A 19433-nucleotide genomic window follows, 5' to 3' on the forward strand; every position below is an offset into this window, starting at 1 on the left:
CTTTAAGTATTAAAAGTGGCCTTCAATTTTTTTTTACCTTGATCCACAACAATGAGTACATGGTCTCAGAACAAAACCATGAACTCAGTACACACACACACATACACAATGTAAAAATTCTCATACAATAATACTGCACTTACTGATGCAATTATTTTTAATGCTGATCTTGAGCTCATGAACTGATTTCTAAGTATACTACTACATTAGAATTATTTTGAGTTCTTTAAAAAAAATTATTGCCTGAGTTACAGCCCCAGAAATTTTTTTAATTGATATGGGATGTGATCTGGACATAGAAATCTTAAAGCTACCCAAGTGTTCCTACTGTGCCAGCTAATGTGAGAGCTGCAGGTCCTGAGCCTTGTTACATGATCATAAACCAATGGCACTGGCATCACCTGCAAGTTAGTCAGATCTGCAGAAGCTTGTACCAACCCCACAGAGGTCCTCAACAGAAATTGCATTTTAACAAGATCCACAGGTGTTTCATAAACGCATTAAGGTTTAAGAAGCACTGCCCAGCTCAGAGCACAGGGAGGCAGTTAAATATAATGGTTGTCAGCTCAGGCTCTGGTGACCACAGGCAAGTTCCTGACCTCTCCTGCTTCAGCTTTCCATCTTCCAAACTAAGACAATAATATTATCACCATAGGTGACTCATATTAAAGGTCTTACACCGTATCTGACACATAACCAAGATAAAATAAGCATCATCTGTTTTTATTACCCTCAGTGCCAGCAAAAATGACTGGCAAAAGAATTAGTAAATAGTAGGTATTCAAAAAAATTGTGCTACTCTTTTATTGAAATAGAGCTTCAGAAAAGTAAAATAATCCACTGAGATTATGTAACCAGTTTATCAAAAATCTAAGTATACAAAGGAGTTCTAAAAATAATTTAAGATTCCCTCAGATGCTTAATTCAGACTCTTGCCCCCACTGGCAATTTTTAATTTTCAAGGCTTTGGTATTTGTTGGGGTGCCGGTTTCACTGAACATCTCTGTGTGGATCCACATCCTGGCTTTTAAGAGCTGGCTCGCATGTTGTCAGAGTTACTTGTGGGCTATTAAACCGTTCGGAGCATCCATGGCCAGCTGGACAGCACTTGTTTATCCTCTAGCTTCTGCCCACATCTATCATAATTTCAACTGTGAAGTGTGCTTTTTAAAATCGTAAACCATTTTATTCTTAGCGTGTGTTTTCTGCACTTATTTCTGGAATGGAATTCAAAACATGATTTTGCTGAGAGAAATTCCTGGCCCTGAGCTCAAGCATTAACGGTTTTCTGAAGGAGGGAGGAAGATTCTCCTACCATATAATCAAAGTCCCTTAGTTAATGGACACACCAGTGGTTGAGTCTGCTCTTTTTTTTTTTTTTTTTTTTTTATTGACAAGAGCCAGATTTCTCCACTGAAGACAAAACCACAACTGGAGTCAAATTAGAATTCATGTCCTGAGCTGCTGATCTACCCCATAGCTCAGTGAGCTATTTTACTTCTTTTTGCCTGAAAACCCCTTCTCAATCAACTCGGGAAAGAATATATAAATGGAATATAATACTTCAGAAGTTTGGCTAGACACTGATAAACACATTTCATTGACTTCTGACCAAATCAGTGTGACCAACTTCTTCTTCAGGAAATGAAGGATCCTCCAGAAAAGATTAACTCCCTTTTCCTCAGACTAAATACTGACCAGAGTGGGGTGGAACAGAATAAGTGGACACATGAATGAAGGTGTACTTTTCAAAGTTCCAGAGATAGAACAGCTGAGATCAGACAACAATTTAATAATAAAACCACATGGTTCTCTAATTATTTTTAAATAGAATTGGCTATGTTTTAATTTTAAAATGTCAAAAAAGGACTAGAAATTGGTTCTTAAAAATGTACATTTAGCCAGAGTCCAGACTGAACATCAGATTTAAACTGCAGCCATGAGGTGAATTATATTCTAAATTAAATGACCCTCAGGACACCTTAGCTGCAGCTGGGAAAGAAAGAAGAGAGAAGCCAAGTAGGAGCTGCTGAAACCAAATTGATAGGCAGGAGCCAACATGTGAGAGCCTATCACTGTCCTTTTGTATGGGGAGAAAGTCAGTCATGGTGTGTATGTGGGGGTGTGGGGTCCTTCCAGAATATTACACACACACAGGAGAGTATAGCTGTAGTTTCACTGAGCAATGATGCAATGCAGTGAAAATTCTTGCTCTCTGGGCTCAAATGAAAGAAGCTGTCACTAACTGAGGAGACCGTGCTTCACTATTGTCAGTGGGTAGATTAAAAACTGAAAAGCATGGGACTCTTCTCACACAGGACACCTGAAGAGTGATCAAATCTGGCATCAGTCCCAAATGCCAGTTAAAAACCTATTTATGTTTTCTAGCAACATCTTCTCCTCTTTGAAAATGAGCACTTGCTCCAGTTTCATGTTTCAGGGTCTCTGCCATTCACTTTCATTTTTTAAAGAACTCTTGAGTTTGTTCAAGAGAATAAACTTAGAATATTTGGAATCTGAAGATGTGATACTAGAACCATTTAACTGCATTGAGTGGCAGTTAGTTAGATACAATCCTCCTAATAAGAAAAGATATGTGACTATTATATAAACTTCCAAGCACAGAGAGTGCTGTTGATGGTATTAAAACAACTTTAGAATATTATTGGTATGCTGGAGACATAAACTCATTTAGTGATTAATGATCTCTTCATAATCTCCTGCCCTGTTCTGATATCACTTGGAGTCCCTATGCCAAATTCTTTCCAAATACCAAGACTTGCCCTTAGGAGGTTGGCAAACCCTAACAAGTAGGAAAATCCAACCTATCACCTGTTTTTGTAAATAAAGATTTATTGGAACAGACACAGTCATTTGCATACTGCCAATGGCTATTCCTGTGCTACAATAGCAGAGTTCACTAGTTGCTTCAGAGACCACGTGGCCCATAAAGACAAAAAAAATTTTCTATTTGATATTTTCCAAAAAAAGGATGTTGACCCCTGCCTTAGAAAATAAATTTTAGGAAAAAAAGAAAAGCTTTAGAAAAAAGGACCTCTAAATATATCACTTTTTGTATACAATTCCTAATCCAGCTAATTAGATAGGAAATAAATTCATTTTATAACAAGTCCTTTTATATGACTCCATGGTCTAAGTAATGTCTTATTTTGAAATATGTGTAAAATGGTTTGATAAAGTTAGAAACCCCTGTTGATTTCGAACCGTGTTAACTTTAAAAAGTGGATGAGGACAATACCTCTGTTTGATTTCATCCTTATTAAGTCTCAAAAATGAAGCAAAAGTGCATCTTTTATGATAATTTGATGCATACATCAAACTGTATATCAGATTCCATTGTCCAGCAAAATAAAAATCAATAAAAATAATGTAAAAGTTAGAATGAATTCTTGCTTTAAATCAAGATATGGCCTGGATTTCCTTTTAAAATAATTTTTCTAATCCAGTGTGTTCTTGTCATATTTTAATATTTAAAAATTTAAGTACAAAGTTCTCAAAAATCACGAGACTTTAGAGTCTGAAACCACTCTGTTTCCTGGACCTTCTTCAATAAAGAATCTCAGGACAAAGTACATGTTATTCTGTATGACAGTCTGTTAATTGTTTCCAAGAGAATAATAACAAGCCGTCCTTGAAAGAATGGTTGGCAGTGGAAGGAGCTCTAGAGACTTAAGATGGTATTTGCCAAGAAACAAGGTCAGTCTGATGCTATGTCAAACACATCCTTTATTAATCCGAAGAAGTAAAATATACCAAATAAATTATGAAGTGCTGGTGGTTGAGTTGTCTGACCACTGTTTTAAAATGTTCTCATTAGCTTTTTATATCTGTATTAAATGTTTTAAAAATTGTGTGTTCTTCTGAAAGGGCATTTTAAATTCCTGAAAAATAATACCTTTGAGATTTCATGGGAGAGAACAGTTGGGAAATTCTTTAATAGAATCATGATCTAGCCTGGGTACTTGGATACTTGACTAAATCATAGATCAGAGTCTATTGTGGAATGCATGCCCATTCCAAAGAGATTGTTGCTATATTTTATGGTCATCTATACTTGCCCTAAAAAATGATCTGTTTCAGCAGAGTAACCCAAAAGACCTCAAAGTAATACTTTTTTGAAGAATCAATGCATATTTCTTCTATTTAATTCATGTTAATAGTCCATAAATAGGGGGATGTGATGAAAACCATAACTTTTTTCTGCAGGCTAATCAGGAATAATTACTTTTAATCTTTCACTTTAAGATAACCAGGTGTTTGACACAACATTAAATAAATGCCTCTGTGCCACAACATGATAAGCATATAATATTTAACAGATGAGAAAATTAAGAATATGTCTAGTAAAATAGAACAAGAGAAAAATTTTAATTACACACACACAAATAGTATGTGATATGGTGTATCCCAGCTTACCTTCAAAGCAGTAGTCCTAGCCTGCCCATGTGCATCTGCCATCCTTGGGGCAAGGGTGTATTTCAACTCTATCTAATCTAAATTATGCAGATGTAAACTATATCTCTGTGTGTCACAATCTGAGTCAATAAGTGATGCAGTCCCAGAATTGAAGGGTGTAATTCCATGCAAGGTTTATGCTGTGCTGAATAAGTAAAGGTGTGGAAGTCACCTCGTCATGACCACTGCCACAATCTTAATTTTGCAAATAGATACCCTGCATGGTTCCAGAAAGAGAAGAGCAGAACTACATTTTTCAGTAAAGTTTGAGCTGTGGTCAATATGCTCCAGAGACACTGAACCAGTAGGAATTGGCTCAGACAAATGGTGGGGCTGGCAGGTTTGAAATCTGTGGGGTAGGCCAGAGGGTTGGAAACTTTTAGCAGGAGCTATGGTTTCAGTTTTGAGGCAAGATTTCTTCTTTCTCAGAAAAACCTGTTTAGTTCTTAAGGTCTTTCAACTGATTAGGTGAGGCCCACCTAGATTATTGAGGATGACCCCTTTGACTTTCAACCAATTGTACATGTTAACCATAACTACAAAATACTTCACAGCAACACCAAAATTAGTACTTACTTAGTAACTGGTGTTATAACTAGCCAAGCTAACAAATAAAACTCGCCATTACAGTCTCCTTCTAAAGAGAAAAATCTTCCACACGCTGAATGGGAATCACGCATTTAATCATGATAGATACACGTGAGCTGTCTTTGTTAGATCATAATTCACAGTTTTTGGGGCCTCAGATTATTTCTTTCTCATTTTTGTATCTGCTGGAACTTTCCTGGAACATGTTATATGGATCCCATGAACATTTATTAAATGAATCCTAAAACATTATGATTTTTATTCTGACTAAAAATACATCAGTCTAATATAGGTTATACTGGTTGATTCATGCTGATTGGAAATCTCAATTGGTAGTTAAATTAGCTCAAACCAAGGCTGGAGTTGTAGCTCAGTGGTAGAGTGCTTGCCTAGCACGTGTGAGGCACTGGGTTCGATTCTCAGCATATGTAAACAAATAAAGGTCCATCAACAACTAAAAATATATCTAAAAAAAAATTAAAAATAGAAGAACTAGTTAATTGCTACCTGGTAGATAAAGTCGAGGTTAAAAAATCATTTTATATACGAAACCCATAGAGGAATAACAAAAGAAGCCTAGGAGTGAAAGCCAAGGACCTGCATCCCTATTTTGATAACTCCTGAATCGTATCACTAGCCATCATCTCCATGTTTGCAAATCTCCTCTCCTTTCCACTGGAATTTACCAAGCAAATATCATAATTTACCTTCTCCCCTAACATGAAATTTTTATGCACACCAGCAATATGATAATTCTCACTAACCATGCTATCATTTTAAATATTCATTTAGCTTATAAGATAGTTAAAATAAAAATAGTATTGCATATTTCATGTACAGAGGACATGTATGTCATAACTACAGATATTTTTTGCATCTCTTAATTCAATTGACCATTAATCAACAATAGTCAATAAAGTAATTGTTAAAAATGAAATTTGTGCATCTTCCCTGATTTAAAAAAATTTAGTAAGGAATCTATAAGAAAAATTGGGCCAAACAAAGAAAAATATTTAAGTGAAATAGATACTGCAGTTTATTTTAGTGTTCCTTTGCAAACAACAAAATTCTGCCTCTCAGCTCTAATCTTTCTTTACAATGCAAGAGAGGCATTGTCAGATTTAAAATGATAATTGCATGTTTAGTAGGTGAAAATTTTAAGAACCTGCAGTCAAACCCATAGGGAAAAATGAAACTAAGATAAAAATTAGATAAAGACATTTGACAGCAGAAAATATTTGACATAGTTCCTATTTCCTATCCTTTCAGAGCTAAGTATGAATTTTAATTAATATTTCTTCCAATATACTGACTCAAGCATTTTACGCTGAAGGAATTATTGAAAGATTGACTAGCAGACTTTTGATGTAGCAATAAATATTTATGATGTGCTGACTGTATTTTTATATTATTCATTCACTAAGTCCTTAGATCTCTTGCTTCCTTAGACCCGTAATTACAGATTGGAAATATGAGTTTAGGCTTTTCTGCCAGTTTCATGAGTAGAATTCAAAATGAGTAACATCACATGCCCTCAACGATCATTGTTATTTATGTAGAGAAGTTAGCATGTCTGTGGAGCTAAAATTGAAAATGTACCCCCCCAAAAAAGATTCATGCATTCAAGACCTAGGAAAACTTTATATAGCCAGTGGGCTAATGGCCCCTTCCACTTTTGTGTCCATTAAAATCATCAGTATTATTCACCCTGTACTAGGTAATTATTATATAGAGTTTGTAATTCTTATGCATTTAGAATTCACAACAGCCAGATTTTCAAAGCTTAAGCTTCTCATAAAATAACTTAAAATAATTTTCATTGTTTTCCTTGTTGTACAGAGTAGATGTTTATGACCTCCAGGTTTTATCTCCAGTGGTCCGGTCGGCTTGGCATCTCGTCACTTATTCTGACTCTTGCTTTAGCTCTATGAGGCTGACTAGCCCATTTAGGAATAGGTAATTTTGTCACCAAGTGATTTCTTCACGTGGGCTGCAGCTTGTGAATAAAAACAAGACACGTGATAAAATACCTTGTATTTTACATTATGCCACCATATCTACTCAGTTCAAACAGTCAAATGTGTGAATTTAGGTAAACAAAATTCTAAGCAATAGACTCTAAGGCTTGAGAAAATGCCAAATAAATGGATGAAATGAATATTGAAATTTCATAAATCTCTATAATCAGTCACATAATTGGAAAACAACCCTGAGAGTCACCCCAAAACACACTAGAGATATGGCGGCTTGGGCACTTTGTAACTGTGGCACTTGCTTCTTCTATAACATGGAGACTGTATAGTATCTGTCAGGTTATTTCAAAGATTAAAATGAGCTTAAGTTCTAAAATGATTGTCTTCTTGGCATGGTTATCATTCTTAGCATGTATTAGTGGCTATTATTATTAACCAACCTAGTCATTGCTCCCTGATCCCCAACAATGTATTTATTCAGTAGAAAGGATTTAATAGGCTGTTTTGCATGAGCTAGACCAAAAAAAGTATTAAATGACTTTCTAACACTTTTATGTTTCAATTGATTAATCTGCTACCATATGGTTATGATTCTTACATTTTATTATGATTTGCAGAAACTTGATATAAAATAAGCTGTCAGGGCCATAATTCTAAAAATAATACTGGATTTAGGTTTAAAAAGCACAGAATTTTCATTGTTTTTGACTCTGTGGTTACTGTATTTTGCTGGAATGCAAAAGTTATTGTAACCCATAAGTGTGCAAATAAGCATATAAGCATGTAGACCTATTTACAAGTATACTCACATTGATAAATGTGAGCTAGAGGAAGGGGGTAACTTAAACTCTCCAAGGATGATTCTACTAACTTATTCCAATCAGCTTTAGTAGAGTTTAATAATTGCAACTTTGGGAACAGCAGGGGATTAGATTGTTTTTCTCTGTGCCATTTGTCTGTTGTGTCTGAGAATAAAATAATCTCCCATTGTCTGCAATGAAATTGCTTCATACATTCCTGAAATCCCTAGACTAATGATGTTATTCAAGCCCATAGAATCTATGTACAGTGTCTAGCACAGTGAGCAGTGGTAAGCTCTTGCCCCATGGACGATGCCCACCCCATCTGAGATCATAAAGGTTCTATATTGCTTTCCTTTCTCTCCACATGAATCAAGAGAGATAATAATGATCTTTCTTTGGATTCCAAATTTCAGTGCATCCAAGACAAAAATTTTTCCCCTTTTGCCATGTGTTTGAGGGATTTTTTAATTGGCAATACTTACTGTATGTGGCCCAATGAGCAGACTGACTCCTTGATACTTGTATAAAATATTGCTCTTTCAGAAACTGTAATTGGCAATCAGAGGGTCCAAGTTTGAACAGTCAAAGTCTGTCAGTGAAGATTCACATCTGCCAAGTCTGTTTCCCTCTTAAGTTAGAAGGGCTCTCTCATCAAACCTTAGACCAGTGCAGATGCAGCCTATAGTCACATTTTTAGCACGGCACATTTGTTCTTTCTGTCAGCCATTTTATGAAGCTCAGCAACTTAATGCTGCACCAGTTCTGAAATCCATATGGGAGAGATATCCTGGCAGCCCTCATTTCAGCAAGGCAGCAGGGGCCCTGTAATTTCTCACAAATGAAGGGAGTGAAGAAGTAGATCAACATAATGGAGCATGTTACACGACCAGTTAAGGATTGTTGATTGGCTTGCAGTGAAGCACAGTACTCAGAGCACTTTCCAGAAATGTCATGCAGGGTAATGGGGATGTGAAGGAGGATGGAGCTCTGACCAGGCAGTTCCACCAGCAGACGTCCCCCAACCCCAGTGTAGAGACTCAAGACCAGCACCCGCTCACACTGAAGCAAATAGTACCTTTTTCTAAATGTAGTTCAATAAAACCAATTCACCAAATGTCATCTGGAGTCTTAAATAGAACTTTCCCCCTCCTCCTTCTGTAGCAATTTCAAAGTATCAAAAACTAAATTCTTTTCCCCTCTGACTAAAAACACGGTTGTGTCTTAAAAGAGAGTGTAGGTTAGGTAGTAAACACACAATTACAAAAACTTATCACCACTTGCGGGAGGCAGCAGTTTGAAGTGAAATGGAGGCATCTTTCCTTTTTATCTTTCTCACTTTGTCCTTGTTATTCATTTTTCTTGCTCAGTTAGAACTGCTGGAAATTGACAGTGGCAGGTAACGCAGAATAAACTAATGGAAAGCATGTCCAGAGGCAGTTCTCAGCTGCACCCAGCCAGTTGTCCGCCATCATTTCAGGGGAAGCTGGACAGCCCTTGGTACACTGTGTTGGCATAAGGTCAGGAGGTGGTGAGGGGTCATGCCACACTGCCCCTGGGAACCATTTCTGTTCAGGAATACAGTTACTGCTGTTTGAAAATAAGCATGTGTGCTGTGTAATGTCCACATAAAATGATGACCCTTTCTTACAATATGCTTCTGGAACTTAAGTTGTTGTTGTCATTGTTGTTGCTCTGGGGTGGCTATGGGGAGTTGAGCCCACACGTGTGTCCACCATACACAGCAGAGCTCAGAGAAATCCTACAACACATTTTTAGCTTGTTCTCATTAATTTTCAGGGTTTTAAGATAATTTTAAAACCCTTGTTTTTATTTTCTTCTAGTAGCCTATTTTCATTTGACATGTTGGTCTCTGATAACATATTTGTCATTTTTTGTTGTTTAAAATTCAATTCATGCTTTTAAAGAAATGACAGTTTCACTGACCACATATGCTCCTTTGCTCTTTGGAGCTTTGCAATAGTTTTTTTGTTTTGTTTTGTTTTGTTTTGTTTTTGTGCTTCTTTTTGTGGCTTTACTTATAGTTTTTATCTGAAGTATTGTTTCATCTTTGCCAGATCAGCAAATAATCAGTGCCTTTAGATTCTCTTAGAATGTGGTTTCTTGCTCCTTTTCAACAAAGTAAAATACAAGTATTTAAATATATCTTACCACTCAATGCCAAACACAAAGGAAATGTAAATAGATCGTTGGACTAATTCACATCTGCCAGGGAGTAATTGTTGGCTGTGTGCTGATTAAACATATTTTTTTTTAAAAACCCAGCTTTTAATTAGGCATCTGCACCGGGTCACACAGATGAAATTACAAAATGTGATTAAGAAGTCTTTCATTCTTTAGAGTAATAAGTGGCTACTCTATCATTTTGCTATACTTCTGCCTGTGGATACAGTGGTGCAGTCATTGGCTGCTTTTGTGGAAAATCGCACACCTAGGAGTGAGCACCCAGAGGCTCAGCACTTACCTGTTCACTGCATTGAAATCTCCCAGTGTGCCGTATGCATGTAGCACGAGAGCCTTCCACGTTCTCACCAGATGTAGGAACTTAAAGCTGCACCTTGAAATCATCTTTTCAACTTTGGCAGTCTACATTCATAGGTAAATCACTTGCCCAAGAGCACACAGCTATTGAAATCATTTATACAAGAGCATATGGTTCATGATCGTTGGCAGAGTGCTGTGGGTTACAGCGCTCTGTCACCTCCTCACTCAGGCATTCTCCAGCCCTCTTCCAAACAGCATATTGTGGAGACCTGCAGAAAACGGACCAAGCTATGGCAATGGATTTCCCTGTTTGCAATTATCTGCTTCACTGCCTCCCTCCATTAACTCAGCTAATCAAAAGAACATTGCAGTTCATCTCTCAATTTTCACATTCAGGAACTAAAGATATTTTACCCAGCATTCTGGCTGATAATGATTTGAGGGGTACAAAATTATCCTCAAGTCAAAATATGTCCTGGATTGTTTGAAATTCTTAGCTTTTGTATTGAAGGCCTGGATTCACTTCCTGAATCTGACCTAATTATCAGTGTGACCTCAGAGAAGTTACTTAACCTCTCCTAGTGTTTCCCAATATATAAATATAGGTAACAATGACTATCTCAAATTGATTCAATCAGGATTAGGTAAGATGAGTTTGTGAATGCCACATAAATAGTAAATATATTAAGATGGTAGTCACTGTGGTCAGACATTCCAGGTGCTATTTCCACGGATTGAAGAGTTATGCTATCAAAAAGAGAAGTAATTCTACACTTGGTAATAAGAGGTTCAGAAAGTAAGTTACAAAGGTGAAGCTGGCCTAATAGGGCAACTAGGTATTTGTTAGTGGGGACAAGCAAGAGCAGAAGCAGAATCCACAGCACAGAGGCTGAAGAGAAAATAGCATGTGAGGGGCATGACCCAAAGCTCAGGCCACCTGCAGCACACAGTGGGTGGAGAGGAGGCAGAAGACCCTGAGAATGTGGACTGAGCGCCTTGTATGTGGCACTGGAGAGTTTGGATTAACCTGTATATCAGGCACTGAATGATTTCAAATAGAAAGGACATGGAGTATACGGAGTGGAGGTGAATTGACAGAGAAGCCGGTGGAAGGCAGGGACCAGTACTTTGCGACCTGGGGCCCTAATACCTTCAATGTACAGGGTATTCACACCCTTCTGGTTCCTGAGCCAATCCTGACCAGAAGATGAGCTCTATTATCAAGGTCCTATCTATCCCCAGAGGCCAGTGTGGGGTGAGATTAGGGAACACAAGCTCATTTCGTTCTGTCATAGGCTTGACTTTCCTTTTCTCTTCCCTTGTCTTTTTTGCTATGACACCAGAAAGCCCAGCAAAGAGACTATTGCAGAAGTTCATATACACATGGGAAGAATCTGATGGGAAGTAGTGGTAGCAGGAAAAGAAAGGAAGGAACTAAATGAAGGACAATCTAAGAGCTGGGATTCAAGTTCCTTTGCCTTAGAATTTCAGAGTGAGCAAGAGACTTTAGAGGTCATCTGGTCCAGTTCTCTCTCTTCATAATGTGATACATGGCTCACAGTACTAATTGAACATACGTATTCTCTTTGCTGAATAAATTAATGAATAAGTGAGGAATAAGACCCAGAAATCTATCAACACCACTAGGTATTGGCATAAGTGGCATAAAAAGAAACCACCCAACTTCCAAATCCTTGCTTTCTTTGTTATGCCCCAGTTGGCTTCAGAATGTATAGAACATTGTTAAAACCTTATCTGAAACTTATTTTAAGGCTAATGAACTTGATCCACCTCATTTTTGTTTCAAAGTCACTTATGCTTCACATTAAATTAATAAATTTAAATTCTTCTGATGTAAGAATTTTATCCTGCCTTTATACTTTCCATAACCTAAGCATTTGTTTTTTGTATTTCTATCAGATTTGATAGGCATATACAATGATATTCAAAACAGATGCTTAAAGTCATTATCACCATGGTAAGGCCCACTTCCAAGGTGGAATTCTCGTCCAACTGATGTCTGCTTTTATAACTCTCTAAGGAGACTGCTTGGGAGTTTTATAAACTACTTCAAATGGTTCTAAAAGAATGATGCTTTTGTCTTCATAAGAACAGAAATAGAGAAAATCATCTTTAATTTTAGCAGAAGAAATTAGATTAAGATATAAGAAAAATTTTTTGAGCAATAAGAGGTATAAAAACTTGTAAGAGATCATCAGGGAAACTGAGGAAAAAAGACACAGATCTGTTTCTCTCCTGAGCTTTTCCACTTTGTGACCCAGTTGAGAGGACCCAAGCTACACACATCTGGTGATCTACGTTCTACCCAGAGCCACCACCACCCAGTTCAGATCTGCTTCCGTCCACCTGTGCCCTCCACCCCAGTCACACTGTGTTCAAATACCAGAAGGGAATGCGGAATCCAAGGATGCTTTTACAAAGCACTAGTCTCCCTTACTGGGGAGACTAGTGTTCATTCTCGTAGAATGAACATGTCTTTCCTTTTGAATATTTATGAGAACATTAGCATATAATTTAGTAGAATTTGGCAGTTTCTTTAATTTTTTTAAATTAGAATTTATTCTTTGTCTTAGGATTTTTTTTAATTTTCTAACCTTTGCCAGTCGTTTAAAATTGTTTAAATATATGTATTTTTATATATAACATATGGTGATGCTTCACCATTTACATAACATTTTCACAGACATCATCTCTTCCCTCTGAGGTGGGTAGAACAGCTATTATTGTCTCCTTGTAGATGAGGAAAATCATGTTAAGTTAATTGCTCAAAGATCAGCACAAGGAAACCCAGCTTTGGGTCTTGGTCCATCTACCCTACGACAATGCTTCACTTTGGAGAATAAATTTCAACAAGAACAGTTATTTTCAGCTTTAACTGAGGAATAAGAAGCACATCTCCAAAGGTACAGGTCAACATTGATTATGATTCGTGGGGGTTGTGGAATAGCGTGAACATGGATAAACACTATGATAATAATATGCATATTTATAACAAAAGTATATCTTTTAATAAAAATAACAGAAAAGAAAATAAAGTTCAAACAAATCTTATCAGCTGAAAGGAAACAAAAAAATAGTAATATTTCAATATAGAGTGCATGTAATTGGTAGAATGGGAGCAGTAATGAGAATTTCTTTTCCTTTTTTCAAAAATCAATTTGACTTGGTAAAAGCAGAAGTTACATTTAACTATGAAATCTTTTCCAGTTTTCCTCTAATTCAATCTTTCCATCCTTTATTCAGTGAGAACCTATCCTAGATATCTAAAGAATTTTCAGCATAGTAATGGCACTGTGTATATTGTGGAGAAAACTCAGAACAGGTAGAAATCCCACAAAAGAATATGGTCCACGATGAACTTTCAAGTCACAAACATGAAATGGAAGTGATTTGAGTAGGAAAAATAGAAGACATCTTTGAAGAGTGAGGAAAGACTTGAATTTGTTGGGGTGAAGTTATCCATAGAAAGGAATTATACCTGAGCATAGAAGAATGGCAGAATTCAACTAAAATGAATGTTGCAAGTTGGAAGTTGTGAATAGTAAAGATCCAACCTCACAAGATGGTACCTTATTGACTGGTGAAAACAGAAATAAGAAAGAAAAATTGTTAGTGAAGAATGTGAACTAGGAAGTCTAGAGAGTGAGTAGTTTGAACTTGAACTTGGTGAAGTAGACTCTAAGATGAGGATTGAGAAGGAAGTCAATTATTTTAGTCTGATCCAAAGTTATGGTTAAGGAAACACAGCACTAGAGAGAGATGCTGAAAAAGAAGATTCTATAGGCCACAGTGACTCAAAGAAGGTGGGAGTAAAGAGATACAAAAATAACTCCAACTTAAACAATGCTTTATGAAGATGCCCTATTTTATCCAAAATGATGAGGTATCCATGAGATATCCAATGCTGTATTTTGATTTCCATGACTAAGAAAGGGATTATTTTAGAACATATTCTCATAAAGGACAATTTTAAACCTCCTGTTTCATCAGCCTCACTCTCCCTCACTTGCTCTGTGAAACACCTGGTCAGGAGTCGGGTCACTGTAAGACCACAGCTACAGGGACACCAGGCTCATCAATCACACCATTCTTGACCAAGAGGTCTGAGGTCCATAGTCCTTAAGGTATCTGGCCTAAATATGGCCCTGTAGGAAACAATGTAACCTTCCAGGCAATACAGTTATGAAAGTATGCACTTAGCTTTCCAAAAAAAATATCATCTTATTTTTATGAAGAAACTTTCCTTGGTAAAATTAAAAGTGTTTTCACAAGCATGAGCTCATTCTCACAGTAGCCCTGCAACAGAGGAAATGGAGGAGATATTTTAATTCCCATTTTATAAAAGAAGTTGAGAGATGGCAAGATCAAATGACTCCTTTACCATTTTCCCACTTACCCACAAAGTTGAAGCTAGAGCAAACTTTCTAAGGACATCCCTTTTTGTGCTCTTAAACCCAGTCTATCTCAGAACCTAGCTTGGCACTATGGGATGATATATACCAGGTGGCTCACAGGACTTAGCTTGGCACTATGGGATGATATATACCAGGTGCCTCATATTTTTCTTTCACAACATGTAAATGACATTCATACAGCACAGCCTATAAATATCCTACCCAATCAGTTCTATCTGAACAAGCAAATGTTTGCTTACATCTCTGTCTACAGAAGTTTTTTGACTTGGCACATTATCTAGGCATCTATATATTCTTTAAAGTGGACAGTTCAATACTGTCAAGGTGTTAGAGAGTTTTATGCTTTGATAACTGAGCACTCATCTTTTATATTCAGAGATCTATGTAATTCCTAAAGATATTGTTGTGGCATTCTTTATTGCTTGCTTGATGGCTTAAAAAATGTGGAGTGGAAAATATCCATAAATTTTAAAAGCCACCCTTACTAAGAGTCACAGACCATTCTCATTCCATTTCAAAACAGCAAGATCGGATTAAAACTCAAAAACAGATAACATTAATCACTCTAATTCAAATGACTATTCTCTAGGTCTGGCAGGGAACCTGGCCCCTTGGTTCTTTTCCCCTATGAAATCCTAGCAGAGGGAAGAGGAGGATAAAGTCTGCTTGGGGACTGGGGTCGGGGTCATCAGCAGTGGTTAAGTCAGGGAGAACCTTAGGGGAAAGTGGCATCTGTATTACCTTCCTGCCCTTTGCTGCTCACTCAGAAACCCAGCACTTCACAATCATATTCAAGTTGTCCATGATTATAAATGTGATAGAAATATCTTAATGGGCATGTTCTGATTTTATAGAAGGATAAAATCAAGGGCAAATAATAACTACTAAAATAGTAACCATCATTGCATGGGTAATTTATAGCTTATAAAACTTTTTCACTGGTATGGTCTCATAAGTTATTTCCCAGAAAATAGTAAGTTGATATTATTATTGCTCAACATTACTTTGGAAGGATCTGAGTCACAGAGAATTCAAGCTGGTTTTTGGAAGTCACACAACTAGTAGGTGATGGAGCTAGAACTCAGATCAGTCTTTGGATTTCCTGTCCCACATGGGCACCACTATCCCAGGCAGCCTCCCAACTGTCAGAGAATATTGAATAAAGAATGCAGGTGGTCATCAAAAATAGTCAGTGGAATATAAAAAAAAAAGGCTCATTGAACAGGAATATTGGGGAAATGAGTGCACTCAAGAGGAAACCCAAATCATCAATAAATACATGGAAAGATGCTTACCCTCACTAGCAATCTGGGAAATACAAATTAAAATGATCACACCAATTAAGATTTATAAAAATGAAGTCTGAGAATATCAAGTATTGTGTCAGATGAGAAGCAATAATAACTCTGACACACTATGAATGGCAGTGTTGATCAATATGACCCATTGTCAGTCTTTTGCCCTAATCTAACAGAAAGGAAGATCACATGGCCTATGCTCAGCTATTCTATGACAAGGTTCATAGCTCAGAAGAATATTCCCAAAGAGCACAGGAGCTATGGAAAGAGGTTTCTAACAGAATCACAAATATATTTTGAGGAAACATAGATTATTAAAATGCATACCACTTACAAAAGGTTTAAAACATGAAAGCATTTTAGGGATTGTCATTATTTGGAGGTTAAATGCTATTTAGAAATACTATTTTATGAGTACCTAGATATGACATAAGTGCATGTAAATGACAAGGCCCAAATGCAGGACAATGGTTAGTTTTGGAAATGGCAATATGGGAATACAGGTAGGACGTGAGGTTTGAATTAATATGAGCAATTTTGTAGTCATTAAATTGAATGGTTGCACACAGGTATTTATTTTTCTTTCAACCTTTAAAATGTGTAAAACATATAACATTTAAAAATAGAAAAGGCAGGAGGAGAAAAAATATCTATCTGCATCAGACACTTCTCTGGGACACTGAGATGATCAGAATCAATTGAAAATGATGCCAAAGCTTCCCTGGCTGCTCCCTCTGAAGAGGAATTGCAGTAGCAGAGAGGGATCCCAGATCACTTCCGAGTCCTGATTCAGTGTCCCAATTGTCTCACCAGCACCCTCTCTGATAGATATAATGGAAGAGAAAAGTTCCACCTGGCTATTACATAGGCTGGAACATTTTCTCGAGGCAAACCTAACCTGGATTCCTGGCCCTGCAAGTCTTATATCTTATCACCTTCAAACAGTTCTCTTGCATTTGTGAGAAGTGTTAATCAAGTCAATGTTGTCAAAGGCACTGTACTTTAGATTGTTTTATTCATAGATTTATTTATTTTTAAATATTTTTAGTGAAGAAATCATATTATATTGCAAAGTTATTAAAAGCCAGGAAAATATTTAACTCTGAAAGTTTAACTCAGTGTTTTCGTTTGGGGTGTTTGCAATCTTAATGAACAAGGATTTCTCAGAATAAATCCCTCACCATGGCCACTATCCTTTTCAGAATTACCCTGACAAATTGATGTCTTATTGAGTTGTCCATTTGACCGTCTGTGAGGGTATGTCTCTTCACCTCTCCTATACTCTTCAGCATAGTCAGGAACAATCTCAGTTTGCAAGTTCAGTTTTCAAGTATTATGGTTTATGAGGATAAAAATACCAATCCATGATAGAACAATTCTCCAAAAATAAAATGGTTATTCATACATAATTGAAAATTTTAAAACAATTATCTCAAACAACCATTTCTTTCTGCATTTTAAGAAGGAAAAAATATTCTGAATGTTTTATAATGAATAATTTGTATTCAGGGCATTTCTCCTATCATAAAGTTAGCTTCTAACTGGTAGACCTCTGCAAATATGTTATAATTCATTGGAGAGAAAAGACAAATGTCATTGTTGAAAATGATCAACAGAAATATCAATTTATCTAAGATTAGAGGATGAGCCTACAGCAGCTTCCCTTTTGAATGCCAGTGTCCCAAATCTTTTGCATCCGATTTTAACAAGAACATTAATAATAGTCCACATTTATTGAGAGTTCACCATCTCTTAGGCACAGTACCAAACACTTTTCTTTTATTATTTCATTTCATCTTCATAACAACTTTACAAATGAAGAACTGTGGTACCAAAAACCCAGGTACTAGAGCTTCCTTTTTAATCCAACTCTCTTAACCATCACTTCACACTAGTTTGGAAATTCTCTTAACTGCACCAAAAATAAAGGTGAAGATAAACAAGAAGCATAGAATGTGTGTTTCTTCAAGGTACAAACTCTCCTAACTTTTTCTTTCTAAACCTTTCTTTCTGAATATGACGTTGTTTTTAAATTTCGAGAATAACCAGAGCCTTTTTTTTTTCTAGCAGTTGATCATTATATTTGTTGGCAGACCTGTTGTAACCTTGAGTCACCCACAGTGAATTTAAGTATTATTCTAATGGATTTTCTCACTGCTTACTGAGAAAAGGAGCACCTCTTTCACTAGTCTCATAAATAATTCCATTTTTCTCTGTTGACGTTAATTGAACTTACCTCATGTTGTCAATCTCTCTTTTTTCCTTGCAGGTGATGTCATTGTCTATATTAATGAAGTTTGTGTCCTTGGACACACTCATGCAGATGTTGTCAAACTTTTCCAGTCTGTTCCCATTGGTCAGAGTGTCAACCTGGTATTGTGTCGTGGCTACCCTTTGCCCTTTGATCCTGAAGATCCTGCTAACAGCATGGTGCCACCCCTTGCAATAATGGAGAGGCCACCTCCAGTGATGGTCAATGGAAGACATAACTATGAAACATATTTGGAATACATTTCTCGGACCTCACAGTCAGTTCCAGATATAACAGATCGGCCACCTCATTCTTTGCACTCCATGCCAGCCGATGGTCAGCTAGATGGCACGTATCCACCACCTGTCCATGACGACAATGTGTCTATGGCTTCATCTGGGGCCACCCAAGCTGAACTTATGACCTTAACCATTGTGAAAGGTGCCCAGGGCTTTGGCTTCACTATTGCTGACAGTCCTACAGGACAGCGGGTGAAACAAATACTTGACATTCAGGGATGCCCTGGCCTGTGTGAAGGCGACCTCATTGTTGAGATCAACCAGCAGAATGTACAGAACCTGAGCCATACAGAAGTAGTGGATATACTTAAAGACTGCCCTATTGGAAGTGAAACTTCTTTGATTATCCATCGAGGAGGTAAGACACACACTGACTCAGCAATATAGTAAAAGGATGGGACCCTTTATAATATTGTTTTAAAAAGGTTTCTGTAGGGTGGAAAGAAAATTGGAAGAGTTGCAAGAAAACATGAACATGGTAAACTGGGTTTTTTATTTCAAGAATATACCTTTGCATATTTTACATCTAACAATATTAATAGTGCTTTCAGTGTTACCAATATATTGATTTGAACTCAGACAGTAAAGATTGAATCCCCATGAGTGGGATCTATTTCAAATGTTCATTAGTGCATCAGTTATAGAGAACTCAGTTTGGTAGCCCATTGATTTAAGTAAGAAACCTGCTTTTCCAGTGGAAACAATACTTTGAATTGTGCCTAGGATTCCAGGCCAGCAGGTGGAAGCTGTCAGTCTCAATCAGGATTAGTCTCAATAATTAGAAGCTGTGTTGCTATTAAAAAATAA

The 19433-nt window shown here is 36.9% G+C and overlaps 1 protein-coding gene across 9 annotated transcripts in view; it reads left to right on the forward strand.

Moving 5' to 3' along the window:
- The window catches only part of MAGI2 (membrane associated guanylate kinase, WW and PDZ domain containing 2), a 1317383-nt gene that overhangs the window by 1078462 nt on the left and 219488 nt on the right, over positions 1-19433 (forward strand). For all 9 annotated transcript variants that reach the window (XM_079150214.1, XM_079150216.1, XM_079150215.1 and 6 more), the window contains one exon: positions 18346-18984. In XM_079150214.1, the coding sequence (XP_079006340.1) occupies positions 18346-18984 (639 nt within the window). The remainder of the gene's footprint in view (positions 1-18345; positions 18985-19433) is intronic.

This window comes from Sciurus vulgaris (genome assembly GCF_902686455.1).
Source record: "Sciurus vulgaris genome assembly, chromosome: 8".
In the NCBI taxonomy this organism is placed as follows: domain Eukaryota; kingdom Metazoa; phylum Chordata; class Mammalia; order Rodentia; family Sciuridae; genus Sciurus; species Sciurus vulgaris.